Source organism: Delphinus delphis, chromosome 10, assembly GCF_949987515.2.
Source record: "Delphinus delphis chromosome 10, mDelDel1.2, whole genome shotgun sequence".
Taxonomy (NCBI): Eukaryota; Metazoa; Chordata; class Mammalia; order Artiodactyla; family Delphinidae; genus Delphinus; species Delphinus delphis.
The window spans coordinates 63506587-63529739 of NC_082692.2; the positions used below are offsets into that span (position 1 = coordinate 63506587).

At 36.9% G+C, this 23153-nt stretch overlaps 1 protein-coding gene and 1 non-coding gene across 5 annotated transcripts in view; one reads left to right on the forward strand and one right to left on the reverse strand.

Moving 5' to 3' along the window:
* SETD2 (SET domain containing 2, histone lysine methyltransferase) overlaps window positions 1-23153 on the reverse strand; it is a 113429-nt gene that overhangs the window by 63931 nt on the left and 26345 nt on the right. For all 4 annotated transcript variants that reach the window (XR_009520867.1, XM_060022357.1, XM_060022356.1 and 1 more), the window contains exons 2-9: window positions 21031-21046; window positions 15217-19577; window positions 11882-12013; window positions 8975-9103; window positions 5575-5698; window positions 4308-4385; window positions 2293-2390; window positions 114-240 (exon numbers count right to left, since the gene is read on the reverse strand). Coding sequence is in view for 3 of the 4 variants with exons in the window: in XM_060022357.1 (XP_059878340.1) it covers window positions 114-240; window positions 2293-2390; window positions 4308-4385; window positions 5575-5698; window positions 8975-9103; window positions 11882-12013; window positions 15217-19577; window positions 21031-21046 (5065 nt within the window). In the remaining variant the exon portion in view is untranslated. The remainder of the gene's footprint in view (window positions 1-113; window positions 241-2292; window positions 2391-4307; window positions 4386-5574; window positions 5699-8974; window positions 9104-11881; window positions 12014-15216; window positions 19578-21030; window positions 21047-23153) is intronic.
* Window positions 14202-14308, forward strand: LOC132433035 (U6 spliceosomal RNA). Its single transcript, XR_009521074.1, has one exon. It is a non-coding gene; the product is annotated as a U6 spliceosomal RNA (small nuclear RNA).

Genomic DNA, 23153 nt, shown 5'->3' on the forward strand with positions numbered 1-23153 from the left:
TTTGACCCTGAATTTCTCTGGTTGTAGTTTGACTTTTCAAAGTTCAATCAGGAAAGCTACCTCCCTTCTTAAAATGCACATGGTGACAGTTGAAAGAAGAATGGAACACTTACCGAATCCTTCTTCCGAGATCGTTCTTTCTTCATTTTCCCTCCTGCTGCTCTGATGCTGACTCTGTTCTCTCCTCCCAGGTAACCCCGGCAATTAGCCGACCCACAGAAACATTTCTGTGCTTCTTTCCTGTTCGAGGAGCATAAGAAAGATGTCAATTATGTGAAAGTAAACCATAAAAAATGTTGATAGTATAGCAATTACATACAGGAGAAGAGTCAATCCAGCTTAAAGGAAAAAAAGTTTTTTTAAGAGACACCAACAAACCTGATACTAATAGAAATGCCTGAAAATTGCTCTTAAAAGTCATTCTTTATTAGCTAGACAAAACTAGCCAAGAAATTAATAAGTAATTTCTCCATTTATGAGAGCTTCTACTAATGTATGAAAATAAGAGATCTTATATACCTGTTGGGGCTAAGAACAAAATTGCTTAAATAGATCAACACCTATAACTTATATGTAAATATTTAACTGACACACAGAACAAAATGTATTATTATGAACAGATATAAAAAGCATAATTAGTAAAGGACACTTAGAAGGAAACACGTGGTTATTAAAAGTTATCATTACATAAGGATGAGACACTACTAATAAATATAGTAATAAGTAAATGTAACCATGGTGTCAAGGTAAAGTGGAGGAAAGAATACAGGCCTAAGTCTACAGCCCTCTGCCATTTATTTACTCTGCAACCAGAGCTACCCAAGGAAAACATGAAGGACTATTCCAAAAGTAAACTGATAGATTTAGTATATAACAGTAGCAATCAGAGGCACAAAAATATTTGATAAATACAGCAGGGAATCACAAACAGCACTTAATTTCCAGTTTCCTTTCTTTCAAAGAGGACAGTACAAATACAAGAGGAAAAAAAAAATAATGGAGCCCTACATGGAACCTGGTCAACCCCAGAATACTTGACCATTGCCTAGATCCACTAGTTTATGAGGTGTTGCAAAATGGTGATACCATTACTGCTTCATTTATTAGCTAAAATAACCTCTATAAAGAATTTCCTCTCACCAACTGCTTGGTTTAATCAAAAATTCACTTGGGAAAGGAAGGGTAAATGCTTGATTTTTTTCTTCTTTTAATTTTTGAACTAGTGGTTACTCATAAGGAGAGGGGAAGGGGCAAAAGAGGGATAGGGGATTAAGAGATATAACTATTATGCATAAAATAAATAAGCTACTAGGATGTACTGTACAATAGAGGGAATATAGCCAGTGTTTCGTAGTAACTATAGATGGAACATAACCTTTAAAAATTGTTATTCACTATGTTGTATACCTGTAACTTATGTAATATTGCACATCAACTATACTTCAATTAAAAAAAACCAAAAACTAGTTTTCAAGATCATGAATTGGTTCCTTTCAATTATGACTAATGCGCTTTTATTTTTAAAATGTCATTAAAACTCATGGATTTTACGTAGTGTGTTTCAAACCACTCGCCATTATTATTCTTAATGATGCTTAAGTGTTAATAAGAACCCTCCCACTTTTGGTAAGTGAGATTCTATTCAAGCTATCTCCGAAGTCCCTTTGACATGACCCTCCTTATCTTTTATAACTGGTTTTCTGGTATGAGGAGATAATCCAGAGTCATCTTGTTTAATACCTGTCCCAAAGTTGACACCAGACATTTCTCCGAGGAACCCTGTTCCTTTTAGTGGGGTTTTATTAAAACCACAATATAAATGCTAGGCGTATTCAGTGCTATTGCATCAGTTACTGGTTTTGGTAGAACTAGGTAACAAATTATTTTTCAGAGTACAATATGGTATAGATGAGACATGATAAAGTCATGAACTAATAACTGACAGATGAATTATGGCCACACAGGGATTCATTATATTGTTCTCTTTATACCATGTCAACACCCTGTTGACATTTCTGTAATAGAAAGTTTTAAAATTATATTAGAAACATAACTATATAAATAAGGCAGCATGAAGTTCAGAGGAGGAACATGTAGTTCCTGTACAATATCCCTTAATGGCCTGAAGTGTCATACAGAAGGAAAATACACAGAACTAAAAGAGAACACTATAGGTAAGAACTGACAGTACATATAACTTCTTAGTAATTCACATCTAAGTTTTAGATTCCTATATCTGAACAGTCTATTTCTGCATCAGAAGCAGCAAAACAGAACGGAATCAATACTTACCCATATCTTTGGAACTGATAGTCAAATGTTAACTCTGAGCCTGAAGGAACCAGTTTGGTGGTAAAAAACCCAACTCTCAGTTGTCCATTCACAGTCCACTGAGATGTTGTTTTTAAAAGAAAAGAAATTAGTAACTGGTTAATCTATGTGTGTGTGGGTGTTTTTTAAAAAAAGATCATCATCATCTGCCTTAATTGTGCATGTGCCTCTTTAGATAATAAAGGCTTTTCCAAATAGCTAACAGGAAAATTAAAAAACAAAATAAACTTAAGTATCACTCTTATTTAATGAGCTACCAGATGAGTATCATCTATAATTTAACTCTAATAAAAGTAACTGCTGGGGCTTCCCTGGTGGCGCAGTGGTTGGGAGTCCGCCTGCCGATGCAGGGGACGCGGGTTCGTGCTCCGGTCCGGGAGGATACCACGTGCCGTGGAGCGGCTGGGCCCGTGAGCCATGGCCAATGAGCCTGCATGTCTGGAGCCTGTGCTCTGCAGCGGGAGAGGCCACAGCAGTGAGGCCCGCGTACCGCAAAAAAAAAAAAAAAAAAAAAAGTAACTGCTACTTTAACTTACCTTAATACACATTTTCACACAGTAAAGATTCACTTGTAGTAAAAATAGGCAAATATGGAATGCTTGGTGTCACTGAGTACCAGGCAAATTTGTACTACCTTATGTTAAAAGTAACTATAAGATAAGATGGGGCGTGGAAAAAGGAAAACAACAATGCCAGAAGTTTAATTTCATGAAACAGTGGTCATAATGCTGAGTGTAGAGAAAGGGAAGGGAAGCATCAGAGCAGATACATAAAACTCAAAAATTAAAATGGGGGTAAATACACAGGGATTGGACCTTGTAGTTCCAGAATATGTAAATTGACTGGAAAGCGCCTGTCCAGACCATTTGAACCTGCTACTGATGAAAAACCCAGACTTAAAGAGGTGAAGGGAAACAGTACAGTTGGAGTCTCACAGCTAGACATGTGGCCACCAGCTGCAGGCAAAAATAGAACCAGAACTTAATTAGGTTAAATAATTTCACACTGGGTTCTCCTATTCGTTATATGTTTTGGCTCTTGGAAGAGCTGTATCTAAGATCTATAAGTACAGATATCAAAGGGCAAAAAATATCCAAGAGTCAAAACTATTCAATATGAGAGGAAATCACTGATATATTTTTCTAGGGCGTGGGTCCACAGCTTTCTTAACCTAAAAAAGAACCAATATTCTAATGTGCATATATATGTATCTATATGCTTTTTTTTTTAACTCTAAGCTTAAAACACAAATTAGAGGGTACCAAGATCATTACCTCGAAATATTACATCGAATTCGGTAAATGAATTTATCAAGTGTCAACTGTGTGCCAGGCACAGGGACATAAAGATAACCAAGACCCAAAGTCTGGCCTTGTTGAGGAGGAGCAGTATATCCACGTGCATACCATATATCGTCTCTCTCATCTGTGGCCATTCAGCCCCTTATAAATGTTATTAAAACTACCAAATTTGGCACCTGGATAAGACTGATATAAAATCTGAACATAACAGTACACACTGGACTTCATCAAAATTAAAATTTAGTTTTTCATTTCGGCACCTTAAACAATATCTAAAATTTATGGGCAGAGATGTGACAATTAAATGCAACTGGAGTTCCTGGATTGGATCCTAGACTAGAAATATGACATATGGCAAAACTTGAATAAGGTCTTTAGACTAGTTAGTAGTTAATAGTATTTCCTGGATTGGGTAATTATATTATGGTTATGTTCAATGTAGACATTTGCAGAAGTTAGTGAAGGATAATATATGGGAACTCTGTACTATTTCAACACTATTTATTATTTTATACATCTAAACTTATTTCAAAAAAAAGTTTAAGAGTAAGAAAAAAATCAGTACAATGATTAAAAAATAATATCCATGCGTACCTTTGGTATAGAATCTAAAATTAACAGTCAGAACAGCAGTCTTGAACAAATATCCCAAACTCTAAATCTACCTCAACTTACTTTTTGAGTCTCACAGTTTGGTTCACAGCTGTGATTCATGAACCGGGAGCAATTTCCTTTCTGAGTGGCATCTATTATCTAGGGAAAAGGATAATTTAACAGTTAAAAATGAGACCTTAGGGGCTTTCCCTGGTGGCGCAGTGGTTGAGAGTCCGCCTGCCAATGCAGGGGACACGGGTTTGTGCCCCGGTCTGGGAAGATCCCACATGCCGTGGAGCGGCTGGGTCCGTGAGCCATGGCCACTGAGCCTGCGCATCTGGAGCCTGTGCTCCGCAACGGGAGAGGCCACAACAGTGAGAGGCCCGCATACCGCAAAAAAAAAAAAAAAGAGACCTTAAAACATATGTGCATTTTGCAAAGGCAAGGCATCCAGCAAATTTAAGACCCTTACCCCTAATCCCCCATTCCTTCTGAGAACTCTCTCATATCACTTTACACATCAAAGTGACAAATATCCAATGTCTTCCTCAGAAAGATCTCTAACTATCAACATTTTACCTAGGGGGCAAAATTATCTCCATATCTATCAATGTCTCATTTTCTTTTAGCTATTTCTTACATCCTATATTCCAATCTTACTTCAAGTTTTTAAAACTTCATTTTCAAATGCATGCGATACCACAGTGCAGCAGCTCTCCAACTTGAGTATGTATCTGAATCCACTGAGAGCTTGTTAAAACTCTTGCTGAGCCCACCCTCAGAGTGAGATTCAACAGGTCCTACTAGGATAGTTCCTTACAACTTGCATTTCCAGATTGGATGTAGAGGCAGACATGAGAAATCTAGCTAAATTCTAGTAAGTCAGACATTAAAGAGATTTGTAAATGGTACTCCTCACTAAAAAAAAAAAGCTTTTTGGAAAATACTTAATTTTCACAAAAGCATATGCTATTTGTGTCAACGTAATAGGCTTGCTTATTGTCACTTTTAAATGGTTTAATAAAAAATAAGTATTTTCAACTTCTCAGCTTTCGTCTTTAATATAAATATTGATAAATATAATCTACATAAACAAAAGCTCTTTGGGGGCTATCAATAGTTTTTAAGAATTGTAGTATGAAGCATGTATGTTTACATTTACATATACATGTAAATACCCCCCTCTCCCTCATCCTTTTTGTAAGCAAATAGAAAAAAACTATCCACACTGTTCAGCTCCTTATTTTGGTCACTTAATATATTTTAAAGATCAGTCCATATCAATGACCCCTTTCAAACTCAAGAATTTCCAGATCTGTTTCAAAACAAACACAATCATGCCACTTACCTCATCATTCTTCAGGGCCATGAAATAGTAGTGGATGTTTTTGTTTCGTGCATACTCCTTTACCCGGGCTTTAAACTCTTTATGATCAAGTACCTCTCCACAATATTCCAGGACAAAGGTGTTCCTGGCAAAAGAAAAACAGTATTTCCTGCCTAGGAGATATACGGAAAACACATACATCCATGCAAAAATAATGAATTTTAAAAACTATTGTAAAGTGGACAGATTTGCTATTACACAAGATGTAATTAAAATACATGTAAAGTGCCTAGCAACTAATCGAGGTTAATTTTCTCCTTCCTAATACTTTTCAAAGAATGTTGACTCTAAGAAGCTTTTATAATTTACACTTATACCAAAATGCATATCCTTGCTCTCACTAGATATTAAAACGAACTTTCAAGTCTGGTTTACATTATCATGAAAACAATGATTCACAACTGAGAAATGGTTGTGAAGAAATCAGAAGCAGTGAAAAATTAGAGGCTTTATGTCCTAAGAAAAAAGAAGGCAACTTAAATACAGCAGCCCTTCTACTACCTTTACTCTCAAAGGTCTCTAATGATGTTAAAGGTCAAATATACCTTTTCTCTGACTGCATTCTCTGTGAGTTTTCTCTAGCATTTATCAACAGTCATGATTAAGCTCTCTCCTTGGCTTCTTTCAGTTACCTTCTACCTTTGATTGTTCATGGTTATTTACCTATTTCTTCTCTATTGAAGATATTCTCAGTCTCTTCCCTCTCCCTTTATTTTATAAAAGCTCATTCTCACCAATGACTTCAAGTATTACCTCCATGTAAACAAATGCTTCTCTACGGTTTACTCCCAAGTTCTGACCTGAAGTGACCTACCCAGAAGTCTTGTCTTACCCTTTCAAAATAAACATGCCCTGGAATTCCCTGGCTGTCCAGTGGTTAGGACTCAGCACTTTCATTGCTGGGGCCTGGGTTCATTCCCTGGTCGGGGAACTAAGACCCCACAAGACGTGCAGAGAGAAAATAAACAAACGTGCCCTAACACTAACCAAAGAGATTTTTAAAATTTAAAAATGTAAATCATTCGTATTTGTTATGATATACTGACATAATCAGTATACTTCTCCTTTTTTTTTTTTTTGGCCACGCTAAAAAAATGCTATGTTTAACAGCTTTAAGAAGCCAGAAACAAAAAGCCACATTTATATTTCATATAAATATCTAGAATAGGTAAATCCACAGAGATGGCAGATTTAGAGGTTGCCAAGGGCTGGGAAGAGGGGGCAATAGGGAGAATCTGCTTAATGGGTAAGGGGTTTCCTTTTGGGGTGATAAAAATTTTTGGAACTAGACAGAGGTGATAGCTGCCCAATATTATGAATGTACTAAATGTCACTGAATCATGCACTTTAAAAAGGCTAATAATATATTGTTTGAATTTTACTCCACCCCCCCATCCCAAAAAAACGAAGTCCCATTTGGTATCCAATAACATTAAGTCAACCTGGACAGCACTGCCTTCCATTCCTACAGCCTAAAACTTGAGGGTTTTGGTAAGAATTTGCTTTTTTTTTGGTGGAGTCTGTCATGGTATTTTAACAGTAACTAGCAGTTTGTTCCAAATACCTCCTCCTCATACTGTGCACATCTGACAGTATGCCCTTCTTAAATGGGAATACTCTACCAGTGAACACCTAAATAGCTTAGAGTTAAAAATTTATAAAATTGGTATTACCATCAGCACATGGAAGTACATGAGTGAAAGTGTGGGAATCATGGAAACATTAAGTCCTGGTATATTTTACCAAAGCAGGGTTCTTTGTGAGTAGCTGAGGAAAGCTAAAGAGCTTTAGGAAATTTTAACCTGCTATGTGAACCAGTCATGCATTCTCTCCTCTCTTCTCCCATCTCCTTCCTCATAACAGAAACGGACTCCTGAGCCATCAAATAGTCTCTGTTGCATACAACAAGAATTTACATTAAAGTTGAAGCTATGTTAGTGCAGACTCTGCCAAGAGGCAGTGTCCATTACTACCCCTGTAAGAGAGGGTTATGTCCAAACTGGAGTTCCTTTAAAAAAATTTTAAAAAGACTCTCCAAAAGAAAAGCCTGGCTGGCTTGAGTAGAATAAAAGAAAGCATACCTAAAAACCTGCATCTAGACCAGAGTTAGTGATTTTAGAAATGCACCAGACTGCCTTGGCAAGTACTGAGTTCAGTGTTGTTAACAGTGTTCAAGGGAAGCTTAGTCTATTATTTATTTAAAATATTATAAAGGATCCAATGAATTTGGATATGAAACATACTGAGATGATTCTGAGATACTTGTTTCAAATAAACAATTTAAAAATGGTTATAAACCAAAATACTCTGATAATACTTTGCAGAAAAGGGAAATATATGAGGTTCCTACTATCTACTTTTTTATATAATAAAACATGGTTTTTTTCTGGTTGGTTCTCAAAAGGATAAGATCATTTCCTATTTTCACAATAAAAACTAAATGATTTGGCTTTCAAAAGATATATGAGGTTCCTGTCAGAAAACTAAATTACCTGGTGGTAGTGGTGGTGGTTATTATTAGGTTTTTTGCTACCTGGTTGCTTTGAATCCCCACAATAAAAAGACTAAAACCCCTCACTCCATCCCAATTCCCATTCAAGTTTGGCCATATGCTTAGGATTCTGAAAGAATAGTTGTGCCTGAATCACTAGAATCAGCAACTGTTTTTCTTCCTTTATTCCTTTGATGTATTTTTAAAAATTCTTCAATCATAAACAAATGTAATCTGTATATACTTAACTTTAAAGAAAAAGGTACTCAACTTTCATAAGAATACTTAAATATGCTATATGTAAGAAAATTGGTGGTTAAAGGAAATACCGAATATGGTAGAAAATAAAACTGAACCTTTTATTGCATTACATATAAAAGTTACATGACTTTAGAAGGCAACATTTATTCATTCAAAAATGTTTAATGAGTATCTATCAAGTATGCTTTAATTCTCTATCTCAATATCCTCAGACTCTCCACTACTCTTATCCCAACTGAACTTTATATAGATTCAACTTTATAGATTCTGTCCTAACTCCTTTTTATAGAGTTTCATAGGGATTGTGGGGATCTACAGCAAATACTTGGTAATTACTTGGAATTAAGGTAACATAACTATCAGACAAAGAAGGACCGGCCTAGTCCAAATATCACAAGGGACAAACTGCTCTCTCATATATAGACAGAAGAGATTTCTATTTAATTTCCTAAAAGAAGTGAATTTAAAACGAACAAACTAGCTACCAAGTGGTCATTCTGCACAATAATCATTATTAAACTTCAGTGTAATAGGCAAATTATTTTCCTAAAAAGTATCTAACCAACTTCAACAACACAAATGAAGTGAAAGACGATTAAAACAACTTACGAAGGAAGGTCTTTAGCAGCTCTCAAGCCCCAGCCTTTCTTTTCTGTGAGTATGACTTCCACATCTGCATGCTGTTTTCTTTGAAACCGTCTATTGGAACAATAATCCCCATTTGGACAACGAGAAGAACTGAAATGAGAAAAGGAGAAAATTAATTCTTCAAAGCAGCAAAAGAACCAAAAACATGTTCACTAGAATGTTATGTAAATATATCCATATCTTTATGGCATAATCAGCATATGTGTGGTAAACCTCCAAGTGAGCCTTCCTCAATAATTCTTTCCATCATGAAGGGATTCCTTAAAATTGAGTGTCTACATTGTTAAACAGATGATGCCCAAAATACAGTCTTGTCAACTGGTCATTACCCCTCCCTGAGTGTCTAAGATACATTTCCAGGCTGCATGTAAGTTTGCAGTACTCTGACAACTATGCAGAGCTAACTTATTTTCAATCAGTGCACCTTCTCTTATATTCCACTCCAATCATCACTAATTTCATCTTCTGAATGTAGCTAACTACTTGAGCTACATTTAAGAGAAACCAAAGTCGTCATTAAACATATCTCTGTTCAGAGTAAGCACAATAAAAACTGGCAAGGCTCTTCCCTCATGGATCCTAGAATAAAAATAAAATCAAAAATTTACTGAATTCTTAATATTCCAAAGCTTACAGATACAAAGGTTTTTAATACTGAGTAAGGCTACAATAAAAATTACTAACTATTTCCAACATATTATTATTTATTGCCAAACCAGTAGTAGTAAGCAACATTTTTACAGATGTCCAACGGATAAAGGATTCACTCTGGAGAGAAGCAGTGAAAGAAAGCTTTCCAGAAGGAGTAGGATTAAAGCAGAATTTCTAATGACACAGAGGATATGGACAGATAAGGAAAACAAGAGGTACAATGACAGTGCCCACCTGTGTGCAGAAATAGGAAACAAGGCCTACTTGAGAAAAGGGGAATAAAATAGCTAAGGATAACTGATAAGAAAGGTGGGTTGCTGGAAGATGAAAAGGCAGGTTGTTGATGTACTATGAAGGGCTCTCAATACCAAGGTTATATTTGAACCTAATTTTGAGAACCACTAAGTTTTGAGCGTGGGAATAACAAGAAAAAAGAATTTCTGTACTTCATATCTGTTCAACAAGGTTGACAGGAAAAACCAGAAAAATGCAGAGACTAGGGCAACAATGTCAAATTAGGAGAATACTGTTCTTATGTCTTCTCTTCTTTTTTAATTAATTAATTAATTTGGCTGCGTTGGGTCTTTGTTGCTGTGCGTGGGCTTTCTCTGGTTGTGGTGAGTGGCGGCTACTCTTAGTTGCAGTGTGCAGGCTTCTCATCGTGGTGGCTTCTCGTTGCAGAGCACGGGCTCTAGGCTCACAGGCTTCAGTAGTTGTGGCACACGGGCTCAGTAGTTGTGGCTTGTGGGCTCTAGGGCGCAGGCTCAGTAGTTGTGGCGCACAGGCTTAGTTGCTCCGCGGCATGTGGTATATTCCCAGACCAGGGCTCAAACCCGTGTCCCCTGCATTGGCAGGCGGACTCTTAACCACTGTGCCACCAAGGAAATCCCTCTTCTCTCCTTATATGTTTACTGTCATCTCTGCTTTTAGTTTACATTTAAAAATACCAAAAATGCTTTCTCTTTTTTATTTTTTGAGGTATATGTTTTATTTTTGTAACACTATTACATAAGCAAAACCAAAAACTGAGTTTTGGAAAAAAACACTTCATTAACACTAAAAATAAGGTACCTACACTATAAATCACCTTAATATTCTTTCCATGTTAAAAATGATACAATTTTCAATCCGACTGGTTTTTTTTTAAAAATCACATTTTTTAATGTAAAGATATTTACTGTTTATATGAAAAATATGGAAGCAAATGTCTATCAATAGAAGATTAATAAATATGGGTTAACTATGAATAGAATACATAATGTAGTCAAGAGAAAGATTTAGATAGGTCTAAATATGTAGCTCTGAATAGGTCTCCAAAACATATTTAATTAAAAGTGTAGGGACTTCCCTGGTGGCACAGTGGTTAAAGAATCCGCCTGCCAATGCAGGGGACATGCATTCGAGCCCTGGTCCGGGAGGATCCCAAATGTCCCGGAGCAACTTGGTCCGTGCGCCACAACTACTGAGCCTGTGCTCTAGAGCCCACGAGCCACAGCTACTGAGGCCCGCGTGCCTAGAGCCCATGCTCTGCAACAAGAGCAGCTACCACGATGAGGGGCCCGTGCATGGTGGCAGGTAGTGGCCCCCGCTCGCCACAACTAGGGAAAGCCCGCGCACAGCAATGAAGTCCCACTGCAGCCAAAGTTACATTAAAAAAAAAATTATTAAAAAAAAGAAAAGTGTGTGTGGCAGGTGAGAGGCAACAAAGTTTCAAAAAGTACATATAGTAAGGATTTCATTTCTACACATAAAAAGAGGAAACGTCTACCCATGCTGGTATAGGCATAAAAATTATCTGGAAAGACTACAAACAGAGGGATTGAGGCTTGGGGGAGCAAGACATTTTACTTTAAGCACTTTTGAAATGTTAGGGTTTTAGCTTATTTTTATAGTAAAAGCTAAAAAATACCAACATTTACCTTTCAGGACGTGAACCTTACAAAAGATAAAAGGAGACTGGGTAAAAATTAGTATTACTATGTTAGCATTAGGGCTACTTTACAGAGCACTTACAATATGTACTATAATCTAACGCACAATGCAAGGGAAATCTGCCTCCTTATAAACACTATTACACATTGGAGATTTCATTGCTCAGAAATACTCCACAATAGGTAGAAGGAGAAAAGTTAAATTTTACTCCTAATAATTCTTCTTAAAATTTAGAGACATTTAATAGAATAGTTGAGCAAAAGCAGAGCATTCTAATTTACTTACCATTCAATCATGAGGAGACGATTAAGACAATCTTCCCCACATGCTATTTCACCTTGAGCTCTTTCATCTTTAGAAAGAGGTGTACACTCACACTGCATTCGCTTAATATCCCGATGGGATTTATTCTTCTTTCTAGTGGGTAAAATTTTATTAAAATTGGTTAAAAAAATGTCCTGGCAATGATACAACATACACAATCAAAAATGTGCTAAATCTCACTAGTTTCCCATTTAATGATTCTCGTTAAGTCAATCATTCAAAAAGAAGAAAACATCTAACCACTACGCATTTATGAGACTGAAAACACTAGGAATTGTATTGCAAAACAGGTGAGAGAGACAACCTCAGCCTTGGCAAATGGGAAGCTGGGGTAAGTTCAGGTCTATCATTTTGGACTCAGTCCTTATTTCCTAGTCCTTGTCATCTAAACCTTGAACTCTGAGCAGTTTCAAATGTTAATAGTCATATTTGGCTCCACAGAGAAATAGGAAAACTCATGAATATCAAATAATAACATAGCTGATTAATTAAAGTTAGGTTTAAGAATCAGTCCTCATGGACTTCCCTGCAGTCCAGTGGTTAAGACTCCGCGATTCCACTGCAGGGGGCGAGGGATCAATCCCTGGTCGGGGAACTAGGATCTCGCATGCAGTGGAGCAGCCCAAAAAAAAAAAAAAAGAAGCAGGCCTCATGGATATACAAATAATAGTTGAGATACAAGGCTAAGGAAGAAAAGGAGTTGCTTTAGAAAGAAAAAGGAGTTTTTAATTAAGAATTTAGCTCAATCAAATCCTTTAGAGAATCCTTTAGCAACATCACTTTTGTACAAATCCTGTTTAAAAGAAGACTGAATGATTTAAAAAAGAAAAAAGAATGACGTATATATTATTATAGAATAGCATTACTACAGAGGACTAAACTTTCTCAGTGTAGATTTGGCGGGGAGAAGATAAATGTTCGAAATTGACTGGGTTCATAAAAACCTAAGCCAGAGTTTGCAAAGCAAAAGTGAAAATGTGATTATTTACTGGTCTTTTTGTTGAACTCTATTTTTTGATCTTTGTCAAAAAGGAAAAAAAAAATCAAGGACAGACGAATAAGATCCCTTTCTTAAGATTAGGAAACTATGACTTACTCTTCAGCTATTAGACAAGTGAAGAGCACAGCTGCTCTAAGTGACTGTCTTAATCTAACTAATCTGCTTTCATCTCCAACATATGTTCTACTACAGTCTCAGTTTTATAAAGTACCTAGTGTGTCATGATAGTTTCCACTAAGTTTGAACAACAAGTATGATTCATCTGGATCAATTAAAGATATAATTCATTAATGAGCATAAGAACATGCTTAGCCTGAAGAAATATGACTAAAGATAAACAAATTATCTTTTTATAAGTACTTAAGAGCTATGTGTAAAAACAGTAGCTTTATTTTGTATTGCTCCAAAAAGGCCAGATGAGGACTAACGGGCACAGATTTCGCTCAGGTAAGCCTATTTTCACTAGACATAAGAATGCACATACTATTTTACAATAATTTGTCTTCTTAGTGGCTTCTATAAATGCCCAGCTTATATCAAGCACTTTAAAATGCCTCTCACCAACCAATTATGTATATGAAACTCACTGAATAAAATCCAGAGGGTTGGGTTGATTAATTTTATTTCTATTCTTTCACAAAGATCATGTAAGTTGCATCACTCTACTCACAAAATTCTTAAGGAGTACCACTTAAAATATTCAATATTTTGAAGTTAAACCTAATTTACAACTAGTTACAAATGAACGTAATTGTAAGAGGCCCGCTTTATCCTTAAAAAAAAAGTGGTTTTTTTTTTTTTTTGCTATTTAAATAGGAAAAACTTCTGATGGGTCTAACTTTAAGATGAAGTCTTTTACCTTATCCACAGTGGAAAATGTCTTCATTTTAAAAAATTCTGAATGCTTAAAGGGATGATGGCTAAGTTGATTCTCAACTAGAGGAGAAATTTCCAAAAGGAGGTAGGTGGTTAGGAGACTATAAATTTTTTTTAAAGGCATATTCAACATATATTTACATTGGGAAAACAAGATTATCAAAGAGAGGTGAAAGAAAGTCGACTGAGAATCTGTGCTCTAGGAATTTGTTTTTATTATCCTAGTCTCATTATACCTTGTTTCATGTTAGGGATTTCACCATTTAAAACTTAAAGACTTGTTATGCTATTGCCAAGTTTAATCTACTAGCAACAGATTTTGAAACATGACAAAAGAAAACTATATTCTAATCGAGTTCCAGCTTGTAAAGTACCTAAAGATATTTTTCAAAAATGTTCAGAATGGTGCTTGCTTCTGTAGCATATATACTAAAATTGGAACAATACAGAGAAAATTAGCACGGCCCCTGCGCAAGGACGACATGCAAATTCGTGAAGGGTTCCATATTTTTAAAAAGAAACGAAGTTGAGTTATTTCTAGTGACGTGGATGGACCTAGAGACTGTCATACAGAGTGAAGTCAGAAAGAGAAAAACAAATACCGTGTGCTAACACATATATATGGAATCTAAAAAAAAAAAAAAAGGTTCTGAAGAACCTATGGGCAGGACAGGAATAAAAACGCAGACGTAGAGATTGGACTTGAGGACACCGGGAGGGGGAAGGGTAAGCTGGGACGAAGTGAGAGAGTGGCACGGACATATATACACTACCAAATGCACAATAGATATCTAGTGGGAAGCAGCCGCATAGCACAGGGAGGTCAGCTCGGTGCTTTGTGTCCACCTAGAGGGGTGGGATAGTATCAGGAGAGTGGGAGGGAGACGCAAGAGGGAGGAGATATGGGGATATATGTATCTATATCGCTGATTCACTTTGTTATACAGCAGAAACTAACACACCATTGTAAAGCAATTATACTCCAATAAAGATGTTAAAAAAAATGTTCAGAATGAAGGAAAAAAAATCCAACGTAACTTTTTTCTTCTCTAAAAGCAGACTATTTTGCTGGAGTTTTGTTTCACTTTCTGCCACAGTTTCACATGTAAAAGAAATTTAAGAAAAACTGGGCTGGTCTATATACTTTTTTTAATGTACTTCTAGAACCAAAGAGGTAATGGGACCAAAAAAAAAAAAATTTAGACATCCCCTTCCTGTGTGTGGGGTGGGGGGGGAAATTGGGGGACTGTACACCATCAAATCTAAATAGGTAAATACACTTTTAAAATTTTTTAAGTTACATTTTATCACACAACCATATTTCATACAATTGAGCTCATATATTCTGAACTTTTGAAAGTTAATTTTTTTCCTACAAAACGAGGTTAATACTTGTCCAACAAGTATTAATTTGGCTTACCTTTCTGTTAAATAAACATTTTCTTCAATCAGATCAAAGTAACAAGGCATCTTCCCTTGTTTGGCACATTCCTTCCACCGCTGTGGGTCCCTGAAGTCCTCCATGACACACGAAGGCCCAACCAATGCTGAGCCTAGAGGCACTGCTGTCTCTCCCTGCTCTACCTCCACTCTAACTTTCTTTCTGTCCTGAAGCTCACCATCACTTTCAGAATCACTCTCCAATTCCTGTCTCCTTTTTTTAAGAGGTCCTCTATCTTTCATATCATTTTTTTCTAAGTTTTTCAAAAGATCTTTCTTCTCATTCACAGCTAAAGAGTCCTTAATGGAATTGCTGCTTATTTCAGGTGCTTGCACGGATCCCTTGTCCTTCTGAAGGGACAGAAAAAATTTATTGGACTGGCTTGAAAAGTGAGATCCTCCACGTTGATCCCAATTCTCCTCCTCTTCACGGTCATCTGTTAAGGAATCTGGTACCTGCCCTTGAATTCGATCATACACAACCCCAGTTCCAGGCGGTCTACCTGCTGATCTTGGATCCCAGTAGCCATTGCCTTGCCAGTAATTACGTGTCCCACTATACTGTTCTGCATTTTGCTGATACTTGTGTCCACCACAGGCTCCATAGCTGCTGTCAGGTTGCTGATATGTGGTAGTAGGCTTTTCTTGTTGAGAGAAGTCCCACCCTAGATTTCTGAGCTCTTCTGATGAACGGAAACCATCCACTCGGGAGATCTCACAAGAAGAAAAATTTGACTCTGTTTTCCCCAGTCTACTATCTGGCCTGTTAGCGAAAGTGGTCTGTTGCCGAGACTTACTTGAGACATCTTCAAAATCATCAGAAGAATAAACTGGCAGCTCTTCTTGCTGCCTAGAAGTTATTCTGGCTTTCACTGCTTCCTCAGAATTTGGATGACCTAGAGGGTCAGATTTTATGTCTGTATGACTTGTACTATCAACCCCATCACTCTGAGGATGAGCAATTTCAGACATGTGATTATCTATCTGTTTTCGGCTGGGCTGTATAAAAGAAATTTCTGAATTCTTCTCTGTTGCTTTATGAAAGAAGAACTTCTCAGTTTGAGGACAGGCTTTACTTGCTATACTCTCAAATTTTTCCTCATATGAATGCCTCCTTGGCTCCAATCGCTCATCTTCCCAGTGGTCAGAATAGTGTCTGTAACTTTGACTGCTCCTAGAAGAACAAGGACTTGTTTCTTCCATGGGCAAAGTAGAATTCTTTGGCACAACCACAACAGACTGAAGACGGTTTCTTGGAATACTGCTATCATCAGAATCTGTATCTTCTGAATCACTTTCATCACTTGAACTTTCGGAAGAACCAGAATAATCTTCATGGACAGTAGATACAATCTCTGAGGCATGACCACTACTGTCACATTTTAAGGTATATGTTACACCATCACTGTCCTCCATGATTAAATTCAAATCACAAGAAGAAAATACAACTTCTGAATCATCAGAAGTATGTGCATGTCCTCTTCCACCTTCTTCATCTAAAGAGATTTCTGGTCTTCCTCTTCTATCAGGCAGTATGGAATTCCCTTCTTCTTGAGCCTCTTGCACACATTTCCCAGATAGTCCACTATTATGCCTGTTTTCCCAGGAAGCAAATCCTCTTCCTGAATCAGGAAGGCCACTACCTACTTCTATTATTTCTTTCTCTGCATGCTTTAAAAACTCTGAGCTTTTACTCTTCAGCACAGCATCCAAAACTGAAGATGTATTCTCTCCACATTGCAAGAGAGTTAAACTGTCTACTTTTATTCCTGGTGGAAGACTCTGAAGAGATGAAGCAATACATGAGCTCCCTGTAGGTTGATATAAATCATCAAAATGATTAATAGAAGCTGAACTAGTACTACCAACACTCTGCTTATATTCTCCACATGCAAATTTTGAGTGCTGATCTGTCAGACTTCCATTATCACATATAACTGTTTTTGATTTCAAATGCATGTTCATAAAGCTATTTGAAGAAATCTTCGTTACTAAAGGCTCAGTATTTTCAGCTCCGGAATGACAAAAAGAAGGGCGGCTGTCGTTTGAAGTACAGTATATATCTGAATCTTTGGTTTTACAGCAAGAAACTCTCACATCAACTGGTTCTTTAACTACTGTTTTGGAGTAATCTATAGTCATAACTGGCAAAGATATGAGTTGATCCTGGTGTGGCGACACTGGAGGTTCTGTTTCTCTAAATGGGCTTTCTGACTTACTATGCTGCATGCGAGTATCATCCAAGTCTTTTTCTTTACATCTATTAATATTTTGAAATCCATTTGATGAAAGCATGCACGTTTTGACCAAAGGGGATACCTCTGATCCAGTCACACTATCATCAGAAGACATCAAAACAGTGTCACGTTTAGAAGTGCAAAATGTTGCCAAATCAGATTCTGCCCCAGGAGATCCATTTATATTAAATTCTGTGGGACAATAACTTCTTAATTGATCATTCTTCACTTTACATAAAGAGTCTAATTCCTTAATACTATCATGGCTATCATGTCCTATAAATTCAGACTTAAAAACAGGTGATTCATCTAGCTTTTTAAAAGTAGGTGAATCATTTAATCGATTTGATGGAGATGGAGACCCAATCTTCTCTCTTTCAGTAACTTTACTAATCATTCTTAATTCACTACCTTTTGAACAAGGAGTCTGTAAACTAAAAGAATGAGACTGTTTGATTTCCTCATTCAATTCTGTACAACAGAAAGAATTTTTAAATTTATCAGACTTGGGTGCAGGTTTTGAAGGGGCAGATTTATAACGGGAAGCACTGTTACCATGCTTGGAATATGATGACCCCCGTCGGAATCCCAGTTCATTAGTGGGAGAACAACATCTTTTCATTGCTTCATTTTCTGAAGTCCTTTTGGATTCTCTTTCTAATTTTGAGGAATACTTTCCTCTCTTCTCCATCTCTAAATAAGAGGACTCAGTTTTACAGTCTCGATCAGATTTAGAATAGGAGGATGGTGTCCTTAGGTCTCTGTAAGAGGAAGAATGAGATGAGGTGCGCCTTGAGTATGTCTTCTTATACTCATCTTCTGAGTCAGAACTTTCTCTTGCCCTGTTATCTGTATATGGCCGAGAATAGCGTGCCCTCTCTCGATAAGGGGAACTCCTATGGTAGCGACGATCAGAGTCATAATAATGGGATCGTTCTGACCGAGAATAGGATGAACTAGTTCTAGAACCTCTGTCAGATCTAGAACGAGACCTGCTCCGCCTTCGCTCTCTCTCTGATCTACAGCGAGAAGATATATAACGAGTATCTCTTTCAAGTTTTGAGTAGCTAAAATATTTATCATCTCTCTCTGTTTTAGATCGTGAAGATTTCCCTAAATCCTCATTTTTTAAAGTTGCTAAGCTCTTTTTTGAATCTCTTTCTTTTTCATTGTTGGCTGAAAATTTTAAATCATGTGATCTTTGACTTGAGGAAGTCCGTACAGAATCTTCATCAGATTCTGAACCAAGAAAGGTGCCTTCAGATTGTGAGGATTTCTTCTTAGAACCTGTTTTTTTAGAGCCCAGACTACTCTTAGAACTATCTGGAATTTCTTCTTCCTTCCCAATATGGGAATCTTCTTTTTGTGAAGGAATATCTGCTTGCTCATTCAAATTGTGAGTTATGTGTTCTTCTGAACTATTAGACACAGGGTCCTGCTTAGTGTCCACTTCTGATGATTCTGGTACAATTGTAACTGGTGGTTCCTTCAATGCTCTAGCAGCTACATCTACTGGTGCTGTCATCAGAACTGTCACTGGTGTGTGTGGCAAGGCCACTGGCTCTGTTACTGGTGCTGGTAATGAGGGTGTTGTGGCTTGGGGAGGTGGAGGTGGTGGAGGTGGAGATGAGGGTGGCGAGTCTACAGTTGTTGATTCTGCTATGACTGCTGGTAATGGTACTATGGGAGGAGATGGAGATGCCACTGCTGTGGTAGAAGTCAGCAGTGGCCTGGATGTTACATGAAGCAGATGTTTCTTAAAATGGATTTTGCCCAATTCTACCCTTGATTTTGGTGGGGAAGATTCTTCTGTAGTAGATAATGTATCTCCAATGTCCATTTTAATTTTAGGGGTCGAGTCTACTTGAAGAGGTACAACTGGGGAATTTGGAGTATCATTTTGCTTTTCACTGCCAAGTGCCGTCAGAAACCTGTTCTGCAAAGTTTTCTTTGTAAGGCTGAAGCTGAATGACACCTTCTGTCGTCCCTGTTCCTCCAAATTAACTTTTGTCTTGGTGCCTTTGGGCAAAAACCGACTAGAAGCAACACCTTTGAACATTGGTCCTTTGATGAAACCTGTTTTCTGCACATTTTCAATCTTTGCCTATAAATGAACAAAAAAAGCAGTTACTACTACAATAAAGTTACTTTCAAATGGCTAGCATCACAGTTTAAAATGTAAGGGAAATGAAAAGTCCTTTTTAATGACAAACAGCATGAATTTCATTAAGCTATATATGCATTTTTAAAAACTCTTTATTATGGAAATTTTCAAACATACCCAAAAGTACAGAGAATTGTTTAATAAACCTCTAAGTAAACATCCTCAGTTTCAACAATTATCTATATTTTTCCATTCTTATCTTAAAGAATTTTATCCAGTTTTATAACTATTTTCCAGGCAGAATTTTTAATGAGAATTTAAAAAATAATCTGATGTGTATTTCAAGATACACTACAAGAGGACATGTGGATAGAGAGCAACAGCTAACATCTCAGTAATGAAAATACTTTGTTCTTGTGTCCTATCTGAGAAGAAACATCAGAAGTCATTATAACCAGTGGTCTTCTGGTATCACATAGAATCACTTGGGTACTTGGTAGAAATATAGATCTGTGACAAAACTCCAGGAAATAACAATTCAATAGCTCTAAGGTGAATAAAGTTTATTTTGTTTTGTTTTTTGAGAACAAGCATCTCAGGCAATTCTGAGGGACTTCCTAGATTTGGTAAACCACCGGTATAGAGCAGTCTCCCATCTCACTCATTTCACAGATGAGGTAACCAAATGGGGACCCAGGCCTTTCTGCCTTCCTGGAAATTACTCTGTCCTGGCAAACTACTACTGCATCTGCCTGGGCCCCACACACCCAGGCCATGCTGATTTATAGTCTGATCCTACCGTGAACGACAACTACAAAGTATACATCTAAGAAGACTTCACCCTTCTTTATTTGCCAAACCACCAAAGGAACTGATGGGCGTTAGAAGTTAAAGGCATAACCTCGGTTGTAGACAGAACAGCAGGAAAGTCTATAGCAACAAACTCAAGCCTAAATTAAAGATAGTACACTTGCCATCTACAACATTTTTCTAACTGACATTCTTTAATCAAGTCTGGCTATTTAAGAGAACAGTTTTCTACTTCAACATGGTAAAATCTGAGATCAGTTTTCAAAATTATACAGTTACCATTCAAGTGGGAAAGTAAATGTTTTCACATGCATTATCACAGAGCAGTGGTCTTCAAATACTTTTTAAGAAAGAAAATTCACTTTTCAAATTGAATTTTACATGGAAGCTCAATGCGTAAAAACAGGTAAAAAGCTGTCTCCAAAGTTGCCAGCTTCCTTTACCTTGACTAAAGCTCTTGAAACTCCGAAGTCTAAAAACCATTTTCTTGAGATATACAACATCCCTCACTGGAATGAATTACTATAGATCCAAAAACAAAACTAAGCAAAAACTATTACTTCATTTCACATTCAAAATGATAGCTAAATTTTGAATGTTTTCAAGCTCATAATCGCTGAATACCTAATTAAATTATACATACCTCATTTTCTTCTTCTCTATTGTCATCCAGCCAAGAAAGCATGCAAAAGAATAAAAAGAAATCATAAATACTTAAAACCGATTGAAATGTAAGTTGTTTTTTATTAAAACTTAGGATACCTACAACCTCCAGGTATATTCTATATAGGCTGTCCGTTCCTTCATAGCCTTAGTTACATTTAGCATAGCAAATGTTTAAAGAAGATAGTGTCATGCACTGTGCTAGGTGATGGAGAGAAAAGGTGAATAAAGCAGAGTCCCTGCCCTCAAGAAGCTCTTACAGTTTCCTGTAAATACAAAATATAATTTTGTTATAAAAGTAATTCCAACATAATGGAGTAAATACGAGGATAGAAATATGCACAAATGTAACAGCAATGAGGAAGATAAGCAACTCAGTTTAGTGGAAGGATAGGAATGCAAAGAATCCTTTCTAAAAGAAAAATTAGTTTTTGAAGAATGAATTTGAAGGGAGATCCTTAACGAAGGAAGATCCCAGGCAAAGATATAGAGATTAAAACATAGAACAATATGAGCAAGGAAACTATAAAATAATGTTATCTGAGTATAAAGCATAAGGCAGAAAGAAGCCAATAATTAGCCAAAGTAGGGAGCAGTGGCCAGGTCCAGAGACCAGGTCTCTTACAATGAGAAACATTTTATCTTATGAATTAGTGGTTCTCAACCTGTTCTGGTATCTGTTCAGCAGCCCCTTTGCTTAATGCAAGGTTTACACTCTACATCAGAGCATGTGGCTTTCTGAGGTCACAGTTATATTCTAACAAAGATAACCACACTATGTCCTGACTGAGGAATCAAAAGCTAAAAGTCTGGTGTATACCAGTGCACTGAAGCACACTGGGGGAAGAGAAGATACAAAAGGGTTTTACGCTATAACAGCCAGATTTGTATTTTAAGCCAGTGTCTCTGTAGACTATGTGGCAAGACTAGAGTACAATAATCTGTCTTAAATGCCCCTTAAAAGAAATGTACTAAAAATCCTTTTCCTAAATGTAGGCTTTACTCCACCATAATTCAGTGCATTCACCAGAGTCCATGGTAGCCATACAAAACAAAGTAATGAAGGGGAAACAAAGGTGGCAATACATGGATGAGATCTAAAGCAGTGCCAGGGTTAAACACTTTTTTCTACTCTAAAGCCACAAAGACTACAGAGATGTGACCTTAGAACTGCTGTATTTCATCAATTCTATGATATACATTTTTCCCATGTATAACACCTCTACACAATGCATCATACTATCAATAACATCACAGTCTAATTGGCAGAGTTTTTTCCTTTCTTAGTGATTAAAAAAAATAATTGTGTCTCACAATACGGCATACTACATTCGATTTAAATTAGTACCATGTGAAATTTTTTTTAAAGAACAGAAAAGGAACCTGGAGATGTCCAAGCATTTGGAATGTCATTCGTATTTGTACTCCTCTTTTCAGTGGATGTTTTAGAAAAAGCATTCGTGGTTGTCTTCACGGTATCCATACACACAAAGTGCTGGAAATACTGAGGTTACCAGAACCCTTTCTTAAGTCTCAGCACTTATACTTTGGATAAACAAGTGAAAAGAATTCTGACAAGCTGTAATCAAAGTGATCACATGATCAAAGGGCTAAGGAAACATTATAAATGTGGGACTTGATTGGGCATGTGGGGGGAGGAAATAAAGTTTCAATTCAGAAATCAGAAAACTGCTTGACAAAGATAGCAAGGCATTTCCCATAACTTGATAATATTTTTAAAATTTATAATAAAAAGGGGACTTCCCTGGTGGTCCAGTGGTTAAGACTCTGCGCTCCCAATGCAGGGGGCCCGGGTTTGATCCCTGGTCAGGGAACTAGATCCTGCATGACACAACGAAGACCCTGCATGCCTCAACAGAGACCCTGCATGCCACAACAAAGACCCAGTGCAGCCAAATAAATAAATAAATATTTTTAAAAATAAATTTATAATAAAAACAATATAAGCACATACAGAAAATATGGGGGAAAATATCCAATTTTTCTCATCTTAAAATCATTTCATGTTAATAGAAATCAAATTACACACAAGCAAAAAGAAAAGTCCACAATCCAACCCATCCAGAGACAACTGCTGCAAAC